General features: G+C 51.3%; 1 protein-coding gene across 2 annotated transcripts in view; it reads right to left on the reverse strand.

Annotated features, from left to right (window-relative positions):
• Positions 1–3,375: 3,375 nt before the first annotated feature.
• Positions 3,376–23,325, reverse strand: part of CORO2A (coronin 2A) — an 85,107-nt gene continuing 65,157 nt past the window's right edge. For both annotated transcript variants that reach the window (XM_073346008.1, XM_073346007.1), the window contains exons 6-12: positions 22,241–22,357; positions 21,580–21,684; positions 19,616–19,712; positions 9,579–9,691; positions 6,517–6,607; positions 5,962–6,233; positions 3,376–4,368 (exon numbers count right to left, since the gene is read on the reverse strand). In XM_073346008.1, coding sequence (XP_073202109.1) covers positions 4,237–4,368; positions 5,962–6,233; positions 6,517–6,607; positions 9,579–9,691; positions 19,616–19,712; positions 21,580–21,684; positions 22,241–22,357 — 927 coding nt within the window. In that variant the 3' untranslated portion in view covers positions 3,376–4,236. The remainder of the gene's footprint in view (positions 4,369–5,961; positions 6,234–6,516; positions 6,608–9,578; positions 9,692–19,615; positions 19,713–21,579; positions 21,685–22,240; positions 22,358–23,325) is intronic.

Raw genomic sequence — 23,325 nt, forward strand, 5'->3', positions numbered from 1 at the left:
TTGAGACCTGCTAAATCTCGTTTGTAGGGGTGTATATATCCAGAGACCTGAATGTTGCCCTGGAGTCCTTCAGCATGTGCAGGGACTCTTCTGGAGCTCCCAAGAAGAGCTTTTGATTGTCAGAGGGGAGGTCCTCAACATATTCTGAACCTCCCTCAGAAACCCCAACGACTAGAGTCATGACACCCTGCACGTGACAAACACTGTGCAAATGAATCTAGCAGCAGCATCTAAAGCAGGGGTGGGCAAACTTTTTGGCCTAAGGGCCGCACTGGGGTTGCAAAACTGTATGGAGGGTCAGGTAGGGAAGGCTGTACCTCCCCAAACAACCTGGCCCCTGCCATCTCCCACTTCCAACCCCACCTCCCAGGACCCCACCCTCTAACCAACCCCACCTGCCCCCTAACTGCCCCAACCCCTATCCACACCCCCAACCCCTGACAGGCCTCCTGGGACTCCCACACCTATCCAACCCCCCTGCTCCCGTCCCCTGACCGCCCCCCCCCCCCCAGAACCTCTGCCCCATTGAACCACCCTTTGCTCCCTGTCCCCTGACTTCCCCCTGGGACCCCGTACCCGTTATCCAACCCCCCCCCCGCTCCCTGCCCCCTTACCATGCCACTCAGAGCGGCAGGACTGGAAGACACTGGGCCCAGGTGGAGCCTGCTGTGCGGTAAACAACACCTGCAGGGGAGGAGGGATGACAGTGGAGGGGCGGGGGGCTAGCCTCCCCAGCTGGGAGCTCAAGGGCTAGGCAGGACGGTCCTGCAGGCCAGATGTGGCCTGCGGGCCGTAGTTTGCCCACCTCTGATCTAAAGACACATGAAGAGAGGTTCTGGCTAATAACTGACCCTATTTAATGATGGCCTGGAAGTGTTCTCTGTGCTTCTGTGGAAGATGTTCAATAAAGAATGCAAACTTGTTATTTGTGTAATCATACTTGGCCACAATTGGCTGTTTGCAGTCCAAAATTGGAGGGTTGCAGATGAGTATGCCTTTCATCCAAAAAGTCAAACCTTTCCTGGTTCTTACCATAAGGAGTAAACCTGGAGTAATACCCCTTACCCCACTCTTTTACAGCATCCATTACAAGGGAATTGCGGTGAGGGGCAGCAGGAGAACAAATATCCTGAGTCCCTGGGATCAAAATAATATTTCTCATCTGCCTGTTTATTCGTTGGCAGGATGGTGACGCCACAAGGTCACGTAGAGCAGTGCTACTCGAAGTGGTGGTCCGCAGACCGGTGCCAGTCCGTGACCTGTCGGCTGCTGGTCTGCTTGCACATTGGGGGGAGAAAATTGCCAGTCCTCCACATCAGCTAGCTTGAGAAGCACGGGTGCAGAGCACAGGCGTGGTTGGACAGATGCTGCCAATGGAAAATCTCTGCCCAAGGGCTTGAGAGGCATGTATGCAGGTGTGGTGGAGCACACACAGGGCCACTATTAAAAGAAGAACAGAGTTTCCCCCTTGGCCAATAGAGGGGACCAGTTTACAGTGAAGCAAGGAAGTGTGTGACTGATTTAAGCACCTACGTTCATTGGCTCTTATTTAGAGCTGCATGAGGCTGTGTGAACTCTCCCTGCCACACAGCTAAAGGAGAGGCTATTGCAGGTCTTCTTTGACTCCTATGTACCAGAGTTTAAGCATGTTTGGGCCCAACCCTGCAAACACGTCTCTTCAGGGCATTCTCCTGGGAGTCAGGGCTAGCAAGTTCTGGGCCCATGGGAGTTTTGCAGGACACAGCCCTCAATTCTCTCTTGCAGTTGTTGCAGTGCCTTTTAGATACAGCCATTTTTCTTTCTTTCACTTGGAAAATGGTTGAGTTCAGAGACTGGACCTGGCATGCAGCCCTGTTCCCACCCATTCCCCAGCAGACGGACTCCCCTTATCGGAGTGCAGGTGAAAGCCGGCTCCCGCCTACCTCCTTGCTTTCTGTTTACATAGCATCAGAGGTGGGAGCTGTCAGGGCCAGGCCTGTAACTGACCCACACCTTCCCTGCAGGGCCAGAAGCCTGACACTGCAGTGCACGGTGTTGGGGTACAGGGCAGTGGCTGGGAAGCTGTTGCAGACACAGTGGATGGGACAGCGTGGAAGGAGCTGCAATGAGGCATGACTGAAGGAGGCAGAAGAGGGGGTGGATGTGCACTTTGGATGGTACAGAGAGGAGCAGATGAGGCAGCAGAGCCCAGCAGTAGGCAGAGGCTGAGCCAAAAGTGGCCGGAAGCAATGGGGCATCCAGGCAGGTAGGGAAGTCAGGTCAGGAAAATGATGTGGGTGCCCCTGTGGTGAGGGGGGCGGGGGGACAGGATGGGACTGGGGGAGGCCAGGGAAGGGGAAGTTGCAGGTGTTAAGGCAGGAGAGGACATGGGACAAAGCTGAGATAGTGCAGAGATGGCTGCAGGTTTGGCAATGGGCTGCATGTACAAGGAGGAGAAGGAAGCCTCACAGACAGATAAGGGCTTCAAGCCTCTTTAATGGGAAGGTTGGAGAGTGTCAAGCTGTTTGGGGCAAGCAATGGGCCCAAGTCTCCGGCTGGGCCCAACAGATTTGTGCCACAGTTAACATGACTCTGGGCTGTCACTCCCTATGTGCAGTGCGGCCCTACAGGGCCGTGCAGCCCTACAGTGCCCTGTGCAGTGCAGTGTGGGCCTATGACATCCAGTATAGTGCAGTGCAGGCCTGCAGTGCCTTGTACAGCAGGGCAACCCTAGACCACCATGTGTGGTGCACTGAAGGCTTGTGGCATCCAGCGTAGTGCAGTGCAGGCCTACAGAGCTCTATGCAGAGCAGTTAGCTGTTAATAGTAAGCCAGAGGAGGGGAAACATCAGGGGAGATATTAACCTCAGCTTTAGAGTCGTGGAGCTTGAGGTGACCCCAAGGAGAAGACGGCAGCATCAGGCAGAGCCTGTCCAGGTCTCCGGTACTGGCTTTATGGCAGGGACACTCCCTGACCCAGCCCTTGTGCAGGGGGCAGAGATGTTCTCACAGTAGCCACGTGGATTTTCAGCACCCACTTGCCTTCAGTGACTATCTCATGCTTCTGGGAGATTAAGGCCTAAAACAGTGAGGCTGGCAGTCTCATTGCCTATGTGCCCTGGGAGGCATGTCTTGGGCAGAGCTCCCCTGCATTGCCCTCCTCCAGGAAGCACGGAGAGCACTGTGTGACATAATCCCGTCCCTTGTTAGTGCAGTGTGCTATCCTTTGACATCACCCCTTGTGCCCACAGGCCTTCATGCCAGCATGCAGCCTGATCTCCCTGGGGCTGGATCAGGAGCGCCAGAAGCTCACGAGAAGTGGAGTGGCCACTGGTGCCTGAACTGCGGCCCCACCCCCACTCCTTCCCCCAGGGCCCCACCCTTACTCCACCTCTTCCCCCGCAAGGCCCTGCCAGCCGCTTGCTCTTCTCCACCGCCCTTAAGACAGGAAAAAAGCGGCTATACCCTCCCACTTTTAAAAGTGATGGGAGCCATGGCCTCTGGCCCCCCCCGTTCCGGTGCCCCTGGGCTGGATTAGCCCCTGTAGGGGACAGGGGCTGCTATCCAGCCTGCCCTGGGGGCTTTCTGCTGCACCAGAACAAGGGGAGGCAGTGTCCAGCCTGCAGCAGGAGTTCATTGCTCTCATGACCCTCCCCACTAAACACTTTTTGTGGGGGCCAGGGGAAGAGCAGCAGCAGGGGCCAGTTCCCCTCTGGGTGTCGTGATGGTTCCTCTGAGATAGGGGCTACGGCTGAGGGCTCCACTCCGTACAGCGCTTCTCTGGCACTGGCAGCCGTTCCCACCTGCCATGGAGGGCAAGGCCACTGCAGCTGCAGTCCAAGCACAGGCTGACGGCAGGCCCCATGCGTAAAGCCGTAGGCCTGCAGGATGCAGGGGAGTCACAAGGAGGCTGCAGCCCTGCTCCAGCGCCCTTGCGGTGTACAGGGGAGTCACAGGGAGGCCGCAGACCAGAGCCTTTCCTGCACGGCTCCAGCCTCGGTCTCCTCGGACTTGGCTGCAGCTCTAGAAGCACCTTTAACCTGGGAACACCTGCCGTGAGAGAACTGTAGAGCAGCCAAGCAGATCCACATGCAGCACGCAGCCACCCGCCTGCCGTCCTACCGGAGCCAGAGGAAGTCTGCACTGCATTCACCTCCTTTTTCCCAATGCAAAACATAAACGAGTCGTTCTCGTGAGGCAGCACGGTGTCTGCTGCAAGCACAGTGCATGCCATGGCTGCAGAGTGGGCCTGTCGCCTCAGTACCTGCCTGAGTCCATGCGGATGTTTTTAATCTCCAGTTCTAGCTGTTTGATTTGGATGTCCCTCTGGCTAACCAGCTCTCGCAGTCTCCGGATTTCTTCCTGCTGGCGGTAAAACATCTGCAGCAGCTGTAAAGCAAACCGCATTCTGGTTATTTCTGTTGTGCCCCAGCTGGGTCTAGGCAAAATGCACATGAACGTCTCTGCTCGCCTGCAGCTCTACAGCACCAGAGCAAAAACCAGGGTGCCCAGACCCTCCCAAAGCAGCTAGGCACTGCTGCCACTACCTGACAGCTTAGACTAGGTACCTTGCCCTGGCCAGGTCCCAGCAAAGCTCTACGTCCGAAACACACAGGAAAGGAAAGAGACAGAAGAATATGCATTTCTTTTCACCCCACCCCACCCCCAGGCAAGGTGACTCCAATCCACCAATGGGCTGGTTGCTAAAACACTGCCCTGGCACTCAGGACACCTGGGTCCAATTCCAGGCTATGCCACTGACTCCCCGTGCGCCCTTAGGCAAGTCAGTCAGGGTAAGTCTACGCTACAAAATTAAGTCGACCTAAGTTACATCAATGTACAGCCACCAAAGTAATTAAATCGCTTTTACACATCCACACTACGCTCCTTGTGTCAGCAGTGCGCACCCTCACCCGGAACGCTTGCATCGATTTAACTGTGAGTGTGATGGCTTCTGAAAGGCATCCACACACAACGTAAGCAACACGGTGTCTACACTGATGCTGCACTGACCTAACTACATTGATCGAAGCACTACACCTCTTGCGGAGGTGGAGTATTAAATCAGTATAGTGGGTGAGTTACATCGGTGGGACGTACATTTTAAGTGTAGACACTGAGGGCCTGTCTACACTACAAAATTAGGTCAATTTACATTAGGTCCACCTACAGCCACTGCAGTAATTCAATTGGCTGTTGCGGTCCACACGACCCTCCTTCTGCTGGCAGTGTACGTCCTCACCAGAAGAGCTTGCACTTACTGAAGTGGGGCACTGACAGTCGGAGTGTGGGGCACTGACAGTCGTGCAGAGCTCACCTGCCAGAGCCCTCTCGCCCCGGGGCTGACAGCCAGAGACCAAATGTGAAATCATAGCAGCCATGAAACCGACAAGAATGTCAATTTCACTTCTGGTAGGCTCCCTGCTGTGAAAGGGAGCCCTGGGACTGGCTGACAGCCCAGGGCGGGTTCCAGCTGCGAGCCCTGCGCAGGGCTGACAGCCAACAGGCAATGGAAATAACACAGTGTCTACACTGACCCTGACAATGACATCAACCTAAGGGCTATGCCTCTCACAGAGGTGAGGTTATTAAGTCAGCGTGGTAGGTGCTTTACATCTGTGGGAGCTATATTTTAGTGTGGACACTTGGAGAGTTAGGTCGACGTAAGCTGCCTTCAGCTGTAGATCAGTCTCTCTGGGGCTCAGTTCCCATCTGTCCAATGGCCATGGTAACCATTCCTTTGTCTGTGTACATTGTGAACTCCTGGGGGGTAGGGACATGGACAGGTCTTGGCCAGTGCTAGTTGTGTGCCCGGCATGCTGGCAGTGAAGTGGGGGGTTTCTTTAGCTCTGCTAATGCACCCAAGTCCCACACTGCAGACCTTTGGCATTGTTTTTCAGTTCAAAACATTCTGCAGTTTGCATGCTTTGCCAGCTGTATGTAATTCTCCCCCCATGCCCACATGCTTTCCCACAGCCAGACCTCATTCTCGGTTTTGGGTGGAGGACACTCGAATAAGTCGAAGCCATTTGAAAGCCGCATTTGTCTGTCTTCCTGCAATCTTTCTTCCACTTTTTTCTGGCCTCTATTTTCTTGGATCCCACTTTGCTTCTGAATTTCCTTCATTGCCATTCTTTCTGTCCTGTCCTGATACCAGTTTGATTCTGTGGACCGCAGTGATGGTTCTTTCTTAGGAAATTGTGGCAAGGAATTCAGGATTTCAGAGCCTGGTTTCAAAGATACCAGGACAGGACCTACAATGCAAGTAGGTGAATGGTTAGCACACATCCCATCAGCACTGAACAAAACACAGGAGATCTGTAGGTTCAAATAATCAGGCTCAAGTGTGGAGTTATTTCCAAAGGCAATACACAACAGAGATGGCTCTGCGCCACTTACAGTAGAGATTTGTTACTGACATGTTTTTCCCTCTGCCATGGTTTTCCAATAGCCAACGGGTAAAATAGCTAATGACATTGTGTGTCTACACCAGACAATCTAATCAATGTTTGACTCTCCTCTTTCTGCAAGCCTGACCTTTGTTAATTCCATTCAGCCATTCCTGCGCCGAGAGTGCTGGCTGGGCTCCAGCTGTCAGCGGGTAGATGTCTTCCTGGTACAACTCCGACTGCAAATACACAGACAGTACAGTCACAGCTGCCCCTGCCAGCTACGGACAGCTTCAGCATGTCACTGGGAAGCAGAATTCTCAGCCTGAGAGAATAGCCATGGGAGCATTTCACAATGACTGATCCCAACAGCCCCGTTTTGTTTATGACCTTCAAATTTGCCATGAAAATTTACTAGGCCTGACACCAAATCCATGTGGCTCCCCTTTACTAGAAGGAGGGTGACGACAAAATAGCCGGAGACATTCCTCTCCTTTGCTCAAACACTTACTTGCATTGGAAGAGGGGAATTTTGCAAGACACTTTTTAGTTCATTTCAGTAAGACTGTTATTTATGCAAGCACCATATGAAGGGGGAATCCAGCCACCACTGGCGTTAGTGACAAAGTTCCCATTAACTTCAGTAGGGTCAGGATTTCAGCCAGGGTGGATATTAAAGACAAAGCACAAGCAGGAAGGAGTTGGATGGTTTGAAAGTGCTGGAGTAGTGTGATACACTGTACCTCAAAATGGCACCCTGCAACTCCCATATTCATTATTCACATATGGCTGTGATATTTCATACAACACATGCCATGTAAGGTATCATATGAAAGGTCATGATCTCCTGAAACCTGTTCTTCTGTCCAAATATGTATATCGTCATTAGTGTGTATGAAGTTATGAGATTTTGCTGTACGGTTGTTACCAAAATATGTTGTAAGTTCGCTAGTGACATACGGAGAAGGCAAACCGCGCCCAGAAGGGTGCTCAGTGACCATTAATCAGCAGGGGAGTTGTAATCAAGGGATTTACAGTCCATGACAGCTGCCCAAGCAGCACACAATGGGGACTGCTCAGCTCTATGACCAGCTGCACAAGATCACACCAGGAGATTGCTCCACCCAGTGACTCAGCAAAGCCCACCAAGACAGGTCTCGGCAAGTGTCTTCTCGGCATCAGGACTAAGGATATAAAACAGAAAACAGTTGCAATATGCCCTTGCCTTTCTCCTCCCCCACCTACGCTGGAAGCAACAGGAATGCCGAGAAGACAATGGTCATCTGAGGAGACTGGTCCAGGCTTAAGAGAAGCCTGTGCATTAAGAACTGTAACATCCAGTGGGGTGAGAAAATTGCTGATCTAAATACTACTTAATGTAATAAGGTTTAAGATTTAGATTGTGTGTTTATCTTTTATTTTCTTCAGGAACTTTCTCTGATCTTTTATGCCTGCCACCTGTAATCAGTTCAAATGTATATGTCTGTAGTTAATAAATCTGTTTTATACTTTACCTAAGACAGTGTATTTTGTGTGAAGTGCTTGGGAAACCCCAGCTCAGTTTACAAAGCCTGGTGCATGTCCTCTCCACACTGAGGGACCAGCCGACTGCACAATGCTGCCATAAGCTTATGAACTGGGCTGGCTGGGTAATACGCACATATGCCCCTCCTTCGCCTTGCACCCCGGAGCTGTACCTCTTGCCCTGCCTGGTTAGAGCCTGGCCAGTTTATAAACGGGGCTGCAGCTTCCACTGTCAGACTCAGTAGCTCACGGAGCCAGGACATGAGCTGATCAGGGAGCACGTGACAGGAGCTCCTGATTCCAGCCTCACCTGCACTGTCATCGCACCAGGGCTGAGGCTGGACGTATTTATCAGCTTCTTCTACACCGGAGCTCACGCAGTGTAGACAGCCTGGTACCGGTGGTACCCGTGCTCGATCAGGTCATGCCGCCCTTCTTATAAATGGCTCTCCTTGGGGAGGCTGTGTTTGAGAACGTTCACAGCTAGGCAGTTCTCAAGCCATTCACACTCATTTCAGTGACTCCATCCCCACACAAGGTGACACAGGGGGCCACCAGGCAGGAGAAGAACAGTGCCTGCATTCTGAAGCACAGGCCCATGAGGATGTGTCAGGAGGGAACAACCTGTGCCAAACCCCGGGCTGGTGAGAATCAGCTCAGGGCTGTTACTTCAATGCAGATTCCCCCTTTACCTCAGCCGAGCACCTGGCTCCAAGGCAGTCTCAGAAAGGAGCAACCCTTCTGCCAGTGGCCTTGGCAGCAATCAAGGGCTGGGGATGCACTTTTAAAGGCTTTTTTTCTAAAACTTAAATTACTCCACTTGGAGCCCCAAACCAGTAACCTGGGAGCCTATAGGTAGATCTATAGCACTCCGGTGCCTTTGATAGGCAATTTATTCCCCATTTCCAGAGGGTTTTCAACAGGAAAACTTTATGGAAGAAAGGGAAGAGAAATGACAGGGTGAACTTGTATAAACCTTATCACGTACCGATTTCTATCACCACTACCCTAACGTGCAGGAGTCACAGTCCCAAACTAAACCCACCCGCAGAATGAGCCATCCCCTCTGACCAGCTGCTCTCCATCAGCTAGTCAAACTGCTGCACTGCTCCAGCCTCTGGGTGTGATCGGGAGCTCGCAGCATGCTGGGACAGCTACTCCACTCCGCCCGTAAACACCAGCTCTCCGCTGAGGACCAGATCCCCACAGCTGCTCCGCTCCCTCCGCAGGGTACAGCTGCTTCTTTCAGCTCAGCTCTTTTAGAAACGAATGACCCTCCACAGACGCCCTACCCCCCAGAGAAGTACAGCAGCCCAGAAGCATGCACTCTCTTTCCCCACTCCTGGTTTTCTCCAGGTCCTCTTACCCAACCATCACTCTCCATCAGGGTGACCCCGAGCCCAGTCATTGTCCAGGTTTTGCCCAGGGGGTCCCCAACGGGCTGATCTCCAAAACAGCAGCCCTGGGTACAAAACGTACCCCAGTTATACCTCAATGTCCCCAAATGATGCACAGTTCCTATATAAACAAGGTGCTGCCTTGCCCTGTCAGCTCCCTGCTCTGGTCGGTTCTAGGCCACAGAGCTTACAAAGGAAACCCGCTCAGCCCGCGCCTCCCCCTCCCGGCTCAGTAGTGCACTATCAGGCACAGTGGCTGTGAGTGAGAGGGCTGCTGATGCACACCTACCCGGCGAGGCACAATCATAGAGATGGGCTCAATCAGGCTTTTGCCTGGGATCAGTTTGTAGAACCGGAAGATCTCGCAGGCCGACACGTCAAGGCCCCTCTTTGGCATGATTCCTGAGGAGAGAGCAGAAGAAATGGCAGGTGGGGTTTGTAACAGCGCCCTTCCACCAGCAAACATCCCATGCGGGCGTATTGACCCTCCCGCCGGACACATGCCTCAGAGGGCAGGTACAGCCCCTTCTCTTTTCAAGTGACATTACAAAGAGCCAGCTGGCTTGTACTGGACAAATGGCTGTGGGACCCTGGGGGGAATTCCCATCTCCCTAAGTGAGACAGTATGTTTGGTTGAGAGCTGGATTCCTTCTGAAGCAGACAGGCTTCAAGCACCTGATGATGGGCTACCTTGGCTGCACAGACATGGAGAGGGGTAGGGGGGTCTGCACCCCCGACTGCCAGTGATCCCACTTCAGGGACCAATCTTATTGATCGTTTTCATTAATGACTTTGGCACATAAAGTGGAAGTGTGATAATAAAAATTGTAATGGTCTCCACTCAGAGTCTGGTTGGGAAGCATGGCATAGTGGTCACAGCCACAACCCTGGACTGCCAAGGGGGTTGTGGGGAAGGGAGCCTGGGCCCTTCCACTCCATCAGGCTCCGACCCAGGGCCCCTTGGGCTACCAGTAACCTGGCAACCAAGACTACTTAAGGCTGTTCTCCCTCGGCCTCTTCCTCTCGTCTCCTCCCCTGGATTCACCTCAGTCCAAGGCCTTCGCCTGGTGGGAAAATCAAATCAAAAGGAAGCAGGAGGTAGTCGCCACTGTCCAGGGCCACACGATACTTCCCTCTCTGCTTGTCTCTAAAGAGGGTCCTCCCTTTCTTCACGGAGGGCCCCTCTGGGCAGCTGCTTCAGAGCCTTTAGCTTTCGTTTTGCTCTGCTCTGCTGGAGCTATAGGCTGCAGGTCTGCTCACCTTCAGTGCTGCTCCCCAACTGAGCTAATTCGCTGCCTTTTAATTCTTCCAGCAGATGGAGCGTTTGCTGCAGGTGTGGCGGGGCGGGGCTGGCTGAGCCCAAAATGAGCCCGTATGCCCTTGTTGCTCAGTGTGGGGTTTGTACACCCCGTCACACACCCTCCCCCTCAAGATGGAGCCAGGGGAGTTGGGGCCATCCAATTGCTCCCCCCCTTCTCTAGAAAAGAAGTCAGCATTCTGGTGAGCTTTTCTATCTCGATGCTGAATTTGGAACACGTAGAGCTGGAGAGACAGGTACCAGCATATCAGGCCGGGGGTTTGTGTCCTTCATGGTGTTTAGCCATCTTAACAGGACATTGTCGGTGATGAGTTTGAATGGGTTTCCCAGGAGATAGTATCGGAGCGAGTCTATGGCCCATTTTCTATGACAGAGTAGGCTTGTTCTCGTGGGAACAGCTTGCAGCTCAAATAGAGCACTGGGTGTTCCTCCCTCTTTATTTCCAGCGCAGAGTCCCACATCGGAAGCATCTGTCGGCAAAATAAATTCTTTGGAGAAGTCTGGACTGAATAAGACTGGTTCTGTACAGAGGTGTTCTTTCAATTCTTGAAAAGCTTTGGACCAGTGTACTTTCTTGGAGCTGTCATTCATGATGAGATCAGTGAGAGGAGCACGATTTTCAAGAACCTCAATACAAACTGGCAGTAGTAGCCAGCAGTCCCGAAAACCTCCTGACCTGTTTCTTGTTGGTAGGTCATGAGGTGTCCTTGAGGGCTTGGAATTTATCTATAAGAGGCTGGATCTGGCCTTTCCCCAAAATGTATCCCAGGTAGATGGTTTTCTCTTCCCCGATTGTACATTTTCCAGGATTTGCTGTTAGTCCAGCCTGTGCAGGGAGCAGAACACAGCCGCCAGTTGGGCCAGATGTTCTTCCCAGGTTCGGCCTTAGATGACCACATCACCAAAATAGGCTGCAGAGTATGAGTTATGGGGCTGCAACACCTGGTCCATAAGGCGCTGGAATGTTGCAGATACCCCATGGAGTCCAAAGGGCATAGTTCGAAACTGGTAAAGACCGAAAGGAGTGGCAAAAGTGTTTTTTTCTTGCGATTCTGGTGTGAATGGGATTTGCCGATACCCCTTTGTTAACTCTAAGGTGGTGATGTACTGATCTTTGCCCAGCCGGTCTAGTAATCCATCTACATGGGGCATGGGGTAGGCATCGAATCTGGAGATCACATTAGCCTTTCTGAAATCAATGCAAACCCAGACGGTGCCATCCGGCTTTGGGACTAATATGACAGGGCTTCGCCACTCGCTGTGGGATTCCTCAATGACCCCAAGCTCCAACATAGTCTGGACTTCCTGTTTTACCGCCTCACGCACTTTCCGGGGAAGCAGCCAGGGGTTCTCCCGGACAATCTGTCCAGGTTCAGTTTGGATGTGATGGTGTGTGAGGTGGGAGGGAGGAAAACACCATTGGGAAGGCTTTCACTAGGCACTGCACCTGGGCTCCTTGTTCAGGGCAAAGTTGTTCCCCCTTCTGTATAGCCTCTGGGGACAGGGCGTAAGGTACTTGGGGCCCCAGTTCTGGTTCTGGGGGGTACAGGGTTGATGAATAGACTTTCTTGTTCTTTCCATGCCTTCAGCAGGTTGATGTGATAGACCTCGGTGGGTTTCCGTTTGTCAGGCTGTCTAACCTCATAATTGACTGGCCTGACTTGGTGCACAATTTCATAGGGCCTCTGCCACTTGGCCAATAGTTTAGACTCTATACTTGGGAGTAGAACGAGGACCTGATTGCCTGGCCTGAAAGTGCGTACCTGCGCTCCCTTGTTATAGGAGCCTTCCTGGGTTTGTTGGGCGGTGAGGAGGTTTTCTTTAACCACAGCTCCCACAGTCTCCAGTCTCCCCCTAAGTCTCAACACGTACTGTAGGACATTCTGGGCTCTCAGAGTTTGTCCTTCCCACATCTCCCGGACCAGGTCGAGGATTCCCCAGGGCCATCTCCCATACAAGAGCTCAAATGGGGAGAAGTCTGTAGAGGATTGCAGGACTTCCTGAATGGCAAACGGGGGAAGGGGGGGGAATCAGTTGATCCCAATGGCGGACGTCTTTTGCCATAAACCTTTTCAGCATCTGCTTCAGGGTTCGGTTGAAGCGTTCAACCAGGCTATCCGTTCACGGGTGATAAATGGAGGTCTGGAGGCTCTTTATTCTTAAAATCTCACTGACCTGTTTCATCAAGCGGGATGTGAAATTGGTACCTTGGTCAGTGAGAATCTCCTTGGGAACTCCTACTTGAGCAAAGACTTTCAAAAGTTCCATGGGAATAGTCTTTGCTTTGGTGTTACGTAGCTGGATTGCCTCCAGATAGCGAGTCGCAGAATCAGTTATCACCAATAGGTGTTTCGATCTGGCAGCACTTTTTTCCAAGGGGCCGACAAGATCTCTTCCAATTCATCTGAAGGGGACATCGATGACCGGAGGAGGGACAAGGGGGGGCTTTCATCCCCCCTTTTGGCCTGACTAGCTGGCATTCTGGGCAGGAGTTGCAGAAGTTTTTTACTTCTTGAGGTATGCCAGGTTAGAAGAAGCGGTCTAAGAGCCAGACCAGAGTTTTCTCCCGTCCAAGGTGGCCTGTGGAGGGGATGGCGTGGGCCAATCGCATGACTTCTCACCTATACGGCCGAGGGACAAGGAGTTGTGAATGGATTTCCCCCGTCCGATGGTCCTTTTCCAGCTGATATAAGCATTCCTCTTGGAGCTCAAAGTGTGGGTACTGCACAGCCCTGTAGGGATCTATGACCTCACTGTTAATCACTGGGAATTGTTCATATGCATGGTTCAAGGTCTTATCCTCCCTCTGGTCCTCCACAAAATCCATCTCTTGGGTCAGTAACTCCCTTCCAGGAGCAGGGTTTGTAACGTCTCCTGATTTGGTGGATCTTCTGGCAGCACTCTCTCGGTGGGAACCCCCCTCCCTGGGGTCCTGCTCCTCACCCAGTCCCACCAGGATCACAGGTAAGGGTTCCCTCCCTGCCTTGGTTCCCGCGGGCGCTTCCTCCGGGCTCCCAGGAACAGGTCTTCATCCCCTCAATAGGTCAGAAAAGTGCTCCCAATCCTGACCCAAGATAACAGGGTAGGCTTGGGTTGGGGCTTTCCCTACTACGAGGGGTCTCATGTTATCCCCTATGGTGACCTCTACCCAGGCACTGGGGTAGGATTTAATATCCCCATGAATGTACTACAGGAAGATGGTCTCTCCAAGGGCTTCAGGGTTGGGGACCAGGTCGTCCCGGACCAAGTGTTTGCTCACACCCCGAGTCTACTAGACCTATTACCTCAGTCCCATTTATTTGTACAGGAACTGTTAGTTTTGCTGGAGCGTGCTTCCGGGCACGGCTCCCTGCCGTCCATACTTGCCCACAGCTGTACTCCATATAGGGACATTCCTGATAATGACGGCCTGGACGCCCACAAGAGAAACAGGCCTACATGGTTAGCCTTGAGACTGCTGGTGGGGAGGGCCCTAGGTCAGAGCCCTCCCACTCCACTGGGCTCTGACCCAGGGCCCCTTGGGCTACCAGTAACCTGGCAACCAAGACTACTTAAGGCTGTTCTCCCTCAGCCTCTTCCTCTCATCTTCCCACCTGGGGTCACTTTAGTCCAAGGCCTTCGCCTGGTGGGAAAATCCAAATCACAAGGAAGCAGGAGGAAGTTGTCACTGTCCAGGGCCACACGATACTTCCCTCTCTGCTTGTCTCTAAAGAGGGTCCTCCCTTTCTTCATGGAGGACCCCTCTGGGCAGCCGCGTCAGAGCCTTTAGCTTTCGTTTTGCTCTGCTCTGCTGGACCTGTGGGCTGCAGGTCTGTTCACCTTCAGTGCTACTCCCCAACTGAGCTAATTTGCTGCCTTTTAATTCCTCCAGCAGATGGAGCATTTGCTGCAGATGTGGCAGGGCGGGGCTGGCTGAGCCCAAAATAAGCCCTTGTTGCTCAGTGTGGAATTTGTACACTCCATCATAATGACACAAAGTTGGGAGGTACTCCCAGTATGGAGGAGGATCAGAATATCATTAAAGAAGATCTGGAGGACCCTGAAAACTGGAGTAATAGAAAAAGGATGAAATTTAATAGTGCAAATTGCAAGGTCATGCACTTAGGGACTAACAACAAAAATTTTTGCTATAAGCTGGGGACGTATACATTGGAAGTGACAGAGGAGGAGGAAGACCTGCATGTATTGGTTGATCACAGAATGACTATGAGCTGCCAATATGATGTAGCTGTGAAAAAGGCCGATGCACTCCTAGGTTGCATCAGGCAAAGTATTTCCAGTAGAGATAGGAAAGTGTTAGCACCATTATACATTCCTGGGGGAATTCTGAGCTACTGCCCATGCAGCTTTTGCACAGAAATTAATGTTGTACATGCAGAATTTCCTTTTTCGCTCCATGGAAATGAGGGTGTATGATCAAGGGCCTGGAAACACTCCCCTATGAGGAGTGACTGAACAGACTGGGTTTGTTATTTTGGAGAGGAACATGACAGAAGTCTATAAAACAGTGACTGGCCCAGAGATGTGCGACGGGGAGGTCCTGTTTTCTCTGTCTCAGAATGCAAGGCCAAGGGGACATTCAATGGCATTGAAAAGTGGGAAATTCAAACCCGATAAAAAGGATACACTTCTTCCCACAACTTGTGATTAGCCCTGCGTTCACCCCACAACAGCCCTGAAAGGCTTACGGAAGCTGGAAAAGACCAGTTATGATGGACCCCGCATGCGGGGATTAGGCTGGAGAAGCAACCCCTGACTGCAGCATGAAGCTCAGCTGAGCAGGTATGTGCTGGGCTAGTATAAAGCCAGGAAGCGGCCAACAGAGATGGCTGCAGTGAGGAAGGCTACAGCCATCCTCTGTGCATGAGAGAGGGAAGGAGGGAATGCAGGTAGGACAGGGTGGACTAGGCCCAGAGGCCTCCTGTTGGAGGCCTGAGGGTCCTGCTACACCCAATCCCAGAGAGGAGCAGAAGAAAAATCCTCCAAGATTTTTGGAAGCAGTGGAAGCAGCCAATCAGAGGGGCAGCAGAGACAGGGTCAGTCAGTTGCTGTCTGGGCCTGGAAGAGAGAGTCCTGGGTTCCTGGCCTGGCTGGAAGAGCAGCAGGACCACAGACAGCTCAGTGCATGCAGGGACCAGGGGAGCTAAGAAGGAGCTCCTGGCTGGCTGCTGGGGGTACATCCCCATACCAGGGCCGGGAGAAGATAAAGACTGAGTCACTGAAGACCTGCCGAACAAACCATTGACTAAGGGGTGCAGGCGAGAGGTGGATGCCAACCCCATTACACCAGGGAAAGAGTAAGACCCCAAGAGCCTGACCCTGAGGGAAGGGCATTCCCAGAAGAGAGGCAGGTGGAGAAAAAAACCTGTGGGAGGCAAGTAGGAAGCAGCCCAGGGAGAGAGCATCAAGGTTGGGGACTGAGCAGGTCTTGGCTGAGTGCTGTAGGGTGCCTGGCTTGGAACCTGGATTTGTGGGTGGGCCCAGGTTTCCCTACTAGCCACTGACAGAGTGGGTGGGAAAAGCACACAGCAACCTGGCTGGAGTGGCAAGTCACTAAGAGGAAGCTGCAGCTCCTGGCGAGAGAGTGGGGCTGCAGAGTGAAGGAGGGGACAACAGGTCAAGGCATTGCACCTGGAAGAGAGCGAATCCCCAAAGCAGCCCCAAGGAGTGCGGGCCCCATGACAGGAACTCATTGCCACAGGAAGTCACTGAGACCCAGAATTTAGCAAGAGGGACTTGCCTTCTTTATGGCCAATAAGAAACTCCCAAGTTTTAATGGTAAAACACATTTTGGCAGGGCTCTTAAACCTCCTGCTTCAGGGCTGAAGCCAGTCTCTGAGTACTAGAGACCATGAGTACTAGAGACTATGTGTGGGCAAGCTCTCTCACATGGTACTGGGGAGCACTTCCATACATTCTGGAGGGTGGAGTCAAGGCTCTGACCACTTCCTGCCCCTCTCCATTCACTTGTTCCTGGGGGCAGAGCGGCTGCATGAAGTCTGCTTTGGTCAAGCAGGGGAGCTGTGTGTGTGAGTGGGGGAGGGTTATTATACCTCCCTACATGGGCACATTAGGGCTAGTCAAAATCGAGCTCTCAGTAAGAAGAGTTTAATCTCCCAGGCTTCGTGTGCTATTACTGAGCATAACATGGCAGCTGTGTGTTTCTGGGCATGGTCCTTGCCCCAGCTCTGCCTGACTTTGGAAGCTGTCTGAGCTACGCACTATATAAACCAGCATCCTTCTCCTGCTGCCACTCGATTCGACTAGACGCTGCAGAAAGCAGTGCTTGGGGAAGATGAATGTGTACTCCATGATGAGATGCTGGCTTCCTCAAGTGTTGATCCAGTGTAGCATGGAACGGGTGCCCTGGCCACAGCATCTAATGAGCAATTCAAAGTAGGTGGCAGGAGCAACAGCCAGAAACCTATCTGTACAGACCTGTGGTATTATTTTGCCTGTGGAGATTATCTGCAGACAGCACAAACCCGGAGGTAGTTCTGTAATTTTACTAAGAATAATTGCCTTGAAATGTAACCACAGTGTGCTACAATTTTAAGCATTGCCCTTCTTGCATAAGGATCATTTTAAGAGCTAAGAGTCCAACAGGAGATAAGTATATTTTAATTGGAGTAACTGGGACTGGCCCAGCTTTCAGCCACTCCAGATTTTCACCAAGTGCCTCAATGCAAAACTCTCTCTAACTGCGGGGGTTGATTCTCCTCTCACTCTCGTCAGTTTTATACTGGTGTAACTGCACTCATCTTAATGGAGTTACACCCTGATTTGCACCCTGCATGTGAGAGCCCATCAGGCCAATGACCTTAACATCCATGCATAGCAGCCAGTGCCTGGCACTGCACATTCCTGCCCCGCAGGAGACTCATTCAGTCTGCATCAGAAAGATGAAGGACTGAGCTGCCTCTGCCAGAGATGTGGGGATTGCAGAGCTGAGGCTCAGACCACTACATCATCCTCTGCAGAAGATTTAAAGTCTCCAGCAGCAGATCCTGCACTGCACCTCAGGGGAGCAGAGAGGGTTGGGCAATGCAGCAGGTGATCAAAGGAAGCCATTGGAGCAGCCCTGTCAGTCTGCATCCTGCAACAAATGCACAGTCCTGACTACCCAGTCTGCAAGGTGGTGAACAGTGCAGTGCTCCCGCAGCCCAGTGCGCCCGCAGCCCCACTCACCTCCATGGCAGTGCAGAACAAACATTAGCCCACACAACAAGTCCCCACATTTGTTTCAGAGCACATCCAAGGGAGAGGTGGCTGGGGTGGCCAGATCCCTGTTCGCAGACTCCAGGGTGCAATAGCCATGCCAGCAATTAGCCAGTTGCAGTAGTAACTGGAAAAACACACCCAAGAAAACAGCAAGAAGCAGGGTGGGGCAGGCTGCAACCTGCTCGGCAGCATGGCTCTGCCTTTGTACAGGTGTTTGGCTGGGGCTGGATGTGGCCCTAAGTCCTCCACTGATGAGCCTTCTTTAGTCCTGAACTACTGCTGAGTGTTTAGAGCAGCTTCATTTACTTTTAAAGTTAATAAATCCTCCTGTCTAAGGTGCATTTGATCTGATTTAAAAGGTGGCTGCTCCTTGTCTTGACCCCAAAGTCAGCTCAGTGTATATTTCCCCCGCTACATTCAGTGGACTAGATTTTGGTAATACTGGAAAGGTCTTCTTGACAAATACATTTGACAGCATTTCTTGATGAGGTTACAAGTTAGGCTGATAAAGGTAATTGTGTTGATGTACTGAAAGTCGTGAGAGGTCTCTGACTTAGTACCATATGCTATTCCGATTAAAAGCTAGCACTATACAAAATCAATATGGCATATATTGAATAGATGAAAAACCGGCTAACTGATAGATCTCAAAAGCAATTGCAAATGGAAAATTGTCACCCAGTGGTGTGGGGCTCCACGGGGATGAGTTCTCAGCCCAATTCTATTCACTATTTTAAACAATGATCTGGAAGAAGTTATAAAATCCTTGCAGGTAAAATTTACAGATGACACAATTGGTGGAATGGTAAATAACGGTAAGGAGAGGGCAGTTCTACAAACCAACCTGGCTTGCAGTAAACTGTGTCTTAATATAACCAAAAGCCAGGTCTTACACCTAGGAACAAAGTCAGATGGACGGGGAAGCAGTGATGCTGAAAAGAACTTAGCGGTCATGCTGGAAACCAACTGAACACGTGCTCCAAGTGCCAGGATGTGGCCTAAAAAGCTAATGTAGTCCTGAGACATGATAACAGGGGAATATCATGTAGCAATAGGGCAGTGCTGTTACTTCTGTACACATCACTGGGGATACCATTGCCCCAGATTTAAAATTGAGGAAGATTTAGGGAAGAGCCATAGGAATAATCTGAGGACTGGGAACCAAGCTTTCCATTAGAGGCATCAGTTCAATCTAATTAGCCTATCGAAAAGATGGTTAAAAGACTATTTAAACACTGTCTGTAAGTCCCTGCTTGAGGAGAAGATGGCTGATACTGGAGAGCTCTTTAGTGTAGCAGGCAAAAGCACAAGGAGATCCCAGACTGGAAGCAAAGTCAGCAAAGTTCAAACTAGGAATAAGACGCACATTTTAACAGCAGGGGTAAATAGCCACTGAAGCAGATTCCCAAAGATATGGGGGATTTTCCATCATTTGCAGTCTTTATATCAAGACTGGATGACTTTCTAAAAGATCCGCTCTAGCTCAGCTGGGAGCTCTTGGGGGTGGGAGGGGAGGGACAGGGACGACTGCAGGGCTCACTGGGCAAGGTTTTCTGGCTGGGTTCTGGTGGGGATCAGATTAGATGATCATAACAATCCCTTTTGGTTTTAGGAGTCTATGGATCTGTGATTTACAACAGTGTAACACTGAGTGAGAGCAGAACTAGGCCCCCTGTCTTCTCACCAAAACCCATGGTATTTTGGGCCAGTCCTACACTCCCACTGGATTCCCTCAGGGTGTGGGATTGGGCCCCTAGTGAGATGACACCTATATGATAAAAACTCACCGATTCCTTTCTGTGGTAGATGGGAGCGGTATTCCATCAGGTAGTTCAGATGCGGCTTCTCAGAGCTTATCTCATAGTATCGTATGTTCCCCTCTCCCTAGAGATGACAAGAGAGAACACAAGGCATTGCTTAGCCCCTGCAGAAGAGGGGGAGCCCAAGGTGGTCACCTGGTTTACCTTCCCTAATGCCCATTGGTCTTTTAAAGCGCTATCATATTACCTTGTATTTGTTTCCTCTCTAAACTAAACCGTCCCAATCTTTCCAGTCTCCTTCCATATAAAAGTATTTTCCTGGCCTCTAACATTTTTCCTCCACTGGTCTCTGAACCCCTTTTATATCTATCTGTTATGTCCTTTTAGTCAGAGAGTGACCAAAATGGAAGCCAGTATTCCAGGTGAAGGTGTATCATTGATTTATAGTACTACACTTAGGAAGGGAAATCAAAAGCACAACTGCAAAATGGAGAATAACTGGCTAGATGGTGAACGATGGCTATTGCTGAAAAGGATCCGGGGGTTACAGTGGATCACAAATTGAATATGAGTCAACAATGTGATGCAGTTGTGAAAAAGGCTAATATTCCAGGGGGTATTAACAGGAGTGTCATAAGTAAGATACCAGGAGGTAACAGTCCACCTCTATGGGGCACTGGTGGGGCCTCAGCTGGAGTAAACTGTTAAACTCTGAGTTGCCAGAGTCCAGAGGAGAGAAACAAAAATGCTCAACTGTTTAGAAAACCTGACCTATAAGGAAAGGTTAAAGAAACTGGACATGATTAGTCTTGCAAAAGACTGAGGCAGGACCTGATCACAGCCTTCAAACATGTTAAAGGCGGTTATAAAGAAGACTGATTAATTGTTCTCCATGTCCACTGAAGGTAGGACAAGAAGTAACGGGCTTAATCTGCAGCAAGGGAGATTTTGGTTCGATATTAGGAAAAACTTGCTAACTCTAAGGATAGTTAAGCTCTGGAACAGGCTTCCAAGGGAGGTTGTGGAATCCCCCTCATTGGAGGTTTTTAAGAACACGTTGGACAAAACACCTGTCAGGGGTGGCCTAGGTATATTTGGTCCTGCCTCAGCGTAGGGGCTGGACTCGATGACTTTGTGAGGTCCCTTCCAGCCCTACATGTCTATGATTCTGGATTTTAGGTGTTCAGCAGTGCCTCTGCCCTGGGCTGCCCACTACATGGGGGTGCAGCTCAGTTTGGGGTAGACGTATCTCTATTATTTGATTCTCAGGCCCTACAAAGAGAGGGGACAGAAGCTGACAGACCTTTGCTCACCTGGGCCCTGACATGGCAAGTACTCCTGAGCATGCTGGACTTCACTCCCACAAAGGCAGCTAGCTCATGTGCTTAGTGTTAGTGTTAGGCTTGTTTGCGCGTGGGGTAAGGATTAAAGAGCTAGACACATCAGGACTTTGGGGTAAGGATTAAAGAGCTAGACACATCAGGACTTTGGGAACTTTCAGATCAACACACGAAAGCACTTTTTTCTGCCTGTCATATAATGAGCCAAACAGGAGAACATGTGGACCCCAAATGCGTACCAGACTAGACAATGCACAGCAATTTGTGATCCATACTTGGACAAGTGAGCCCCAAAGGCTTTTAAGAGCAGAGTGAAATCCCATCTTTTCAGCCTCATTTCTAGTGAGTGCAAGTGAAGTCTTTTCCTGCTACTTTTTTGCTCATCTTTGGCAAAGACTGTGGGATGTCCTGGCAATACGTGATTTTGCAGTTAATACTGAAGACCTGATTCACAGTTAGTATCTGTCTATTATCCAATAAGTGTCTTATTGCTTCATTGGGGACCTTCAGTTAAAGCATAATGGTGTGATTCTCATCTCATTCAAGCAAGTGTAAATCGGGAGTAACTCCACTGAAGCCAATGGCATAAAAGCAGTGTAGTTGGGAACAGAATCGGTGGCGTTGATGTTAATTCAAAGAAAAAGCACTTACCTTGCTCACCACATACAGCATGCGAGTGTCAGAGTCATAGAACGGGAACAGCAGCCCGGAGGAGCCATCCAGATCCTCCTCAACTAAAGGCACAGAAAGATCACCCTGGGCATGTCAAAGGAGAGAGAAACAGCCGCTCTCAGAAGCTTAGTGCCATGCCTGAAAATGCCCTAGAACATCTGACCCTGAGTCCCACTGTTGCTCCCACTGGATTTGTGGGAGGGAGGGCAGTTCTGAGCGGGCCCATGGCCACGGAGGGAGGGATACGCAGAAGACTCTTTACACTTCTTATTGCAGGTCTGGAGTATGGACATGCTGCTCCCGTCTGCCTGCTGCCGGCCCATAGCTCCTTTGAAACTGCTCCCTCCCATACTAGGCACCCCTTCCAATGCTAGAAGATTGCTTCCATTTCTGTTTGCATTATTGCCATGCTCTTAGCCTGCCTTGCTTCTTCACCAATTAGTTTCTATTTAATAACATTTTATACACAAAAGCCAGGATCCACCTAAGAGTTTTTAGCTTGACAGACCAGCTTGGAACTTAGCTACAAATTAATTCTTGGGTATTTGGCAGGCACAAGGGTTAAAGTGAAAGTAATGAGGAATCCCAATTGGTGAGGAAAACTGGGCAATCTATGGCGGGATTGCTGATTCTGACTCACCTGCTCCCATAGTGCAATTTGCCTGCTATTCCAGCGGGATGTTCCAGTAGAGAGCAGCTTTTTCATGTTTCCTAGAAACAAAACTTTATTCACTCTGTGAGACTTGCAGCTGGCTTCCTGTAAGGAGACACACAGACATTACTGTCATGGTCACATGGGAAATCCAGGCATGGGGAGACCTTTTTTTTCTCATTGCTGTCCAAAGCTTATTTGAGTTTGCTGAGCAGAAAAGGCACGAATTGCCCCCTTCTCCTGAAGCCCCACCGAATGAGGATCTCACTGCACATCTGCCAGCAATGGCAGCGCAGGTCACATGGGGCTGGGTTGCTTGCCCTGCTGCAGCAACGGGAGTGCAGGTCGCACGTAGGGTTGCCAGGCATCTGGTTTTCAACCGGAACTCCCAGTCAAAAAGGGATCCTGGCAGCTCCCATCAGCACAGCTGATCGGGATGCTAAAAGTCTGGTTGGCCACAGTGCTAGCAGGGCGGGCAGGCTCCGTGCCCAGCTCCTGGGAAGCAGCCATGTCCCTCCGGCTCCTAAGCAGAGGTGCAGCCAGGGGGGCTCCACGTGCTGTGCGCCCCCTGCTCCAGGGCACCACCCTGAGTGCTGGCTCCAGAGCTCCCATTGGCCAGGAACTGGAGCCCACACCCTGAACCTCCTTCTGCGCCCCAACACCCTGCCCCATCCCTGAGCCCTCTCCCATACTCTGAACCCCTCGGCTCTACCTGGGAGCTCCCTCCTGCACTCCAAGCCCTTCATCCCCAGCCCCACCCCAGAGCCTTCACCCCCTCCCACACCGCAATCACCTTCCCTAGCCCAGAGCCCCCTCCCACACTCCAAACCCCTCAGGCCCACCCTCCAAACCCCTCCTGCACACCAACCCCCTACCCCAGCCCGGTGAAAATGAGCGAGTGAGCAAGGATGTGAAGAGTGAGCTACAGAGGGAGGGGGATGGAGTGAGCGGGTGGCAGGGCCTTGGAGAAGGGGCAGGGCCTTGGGGAAAGGGTGGGGCAGGGGGCAGGGCAAGGGCGTTCAGTTTTCTGCAATTAAAACGTTGGCAACCCTAGTCATACAGGGCTGGGCTGC

This window comes from Lepidochelys kempii, chromosome 5 (genome assembly GCF_965140265.1).
Source record: "Lepidochelys kempii isolate rLepKem1 chromosome 5, rLepKem1.hap2, whole genome shotgun sequence".
Classification (NCBI taxonomy): domain Eukaryota; kingdom Metazoa; phylum Chordata; order Testudines; family Cheloniidae; genus Lepidochelys; species Lepidochelys kempii.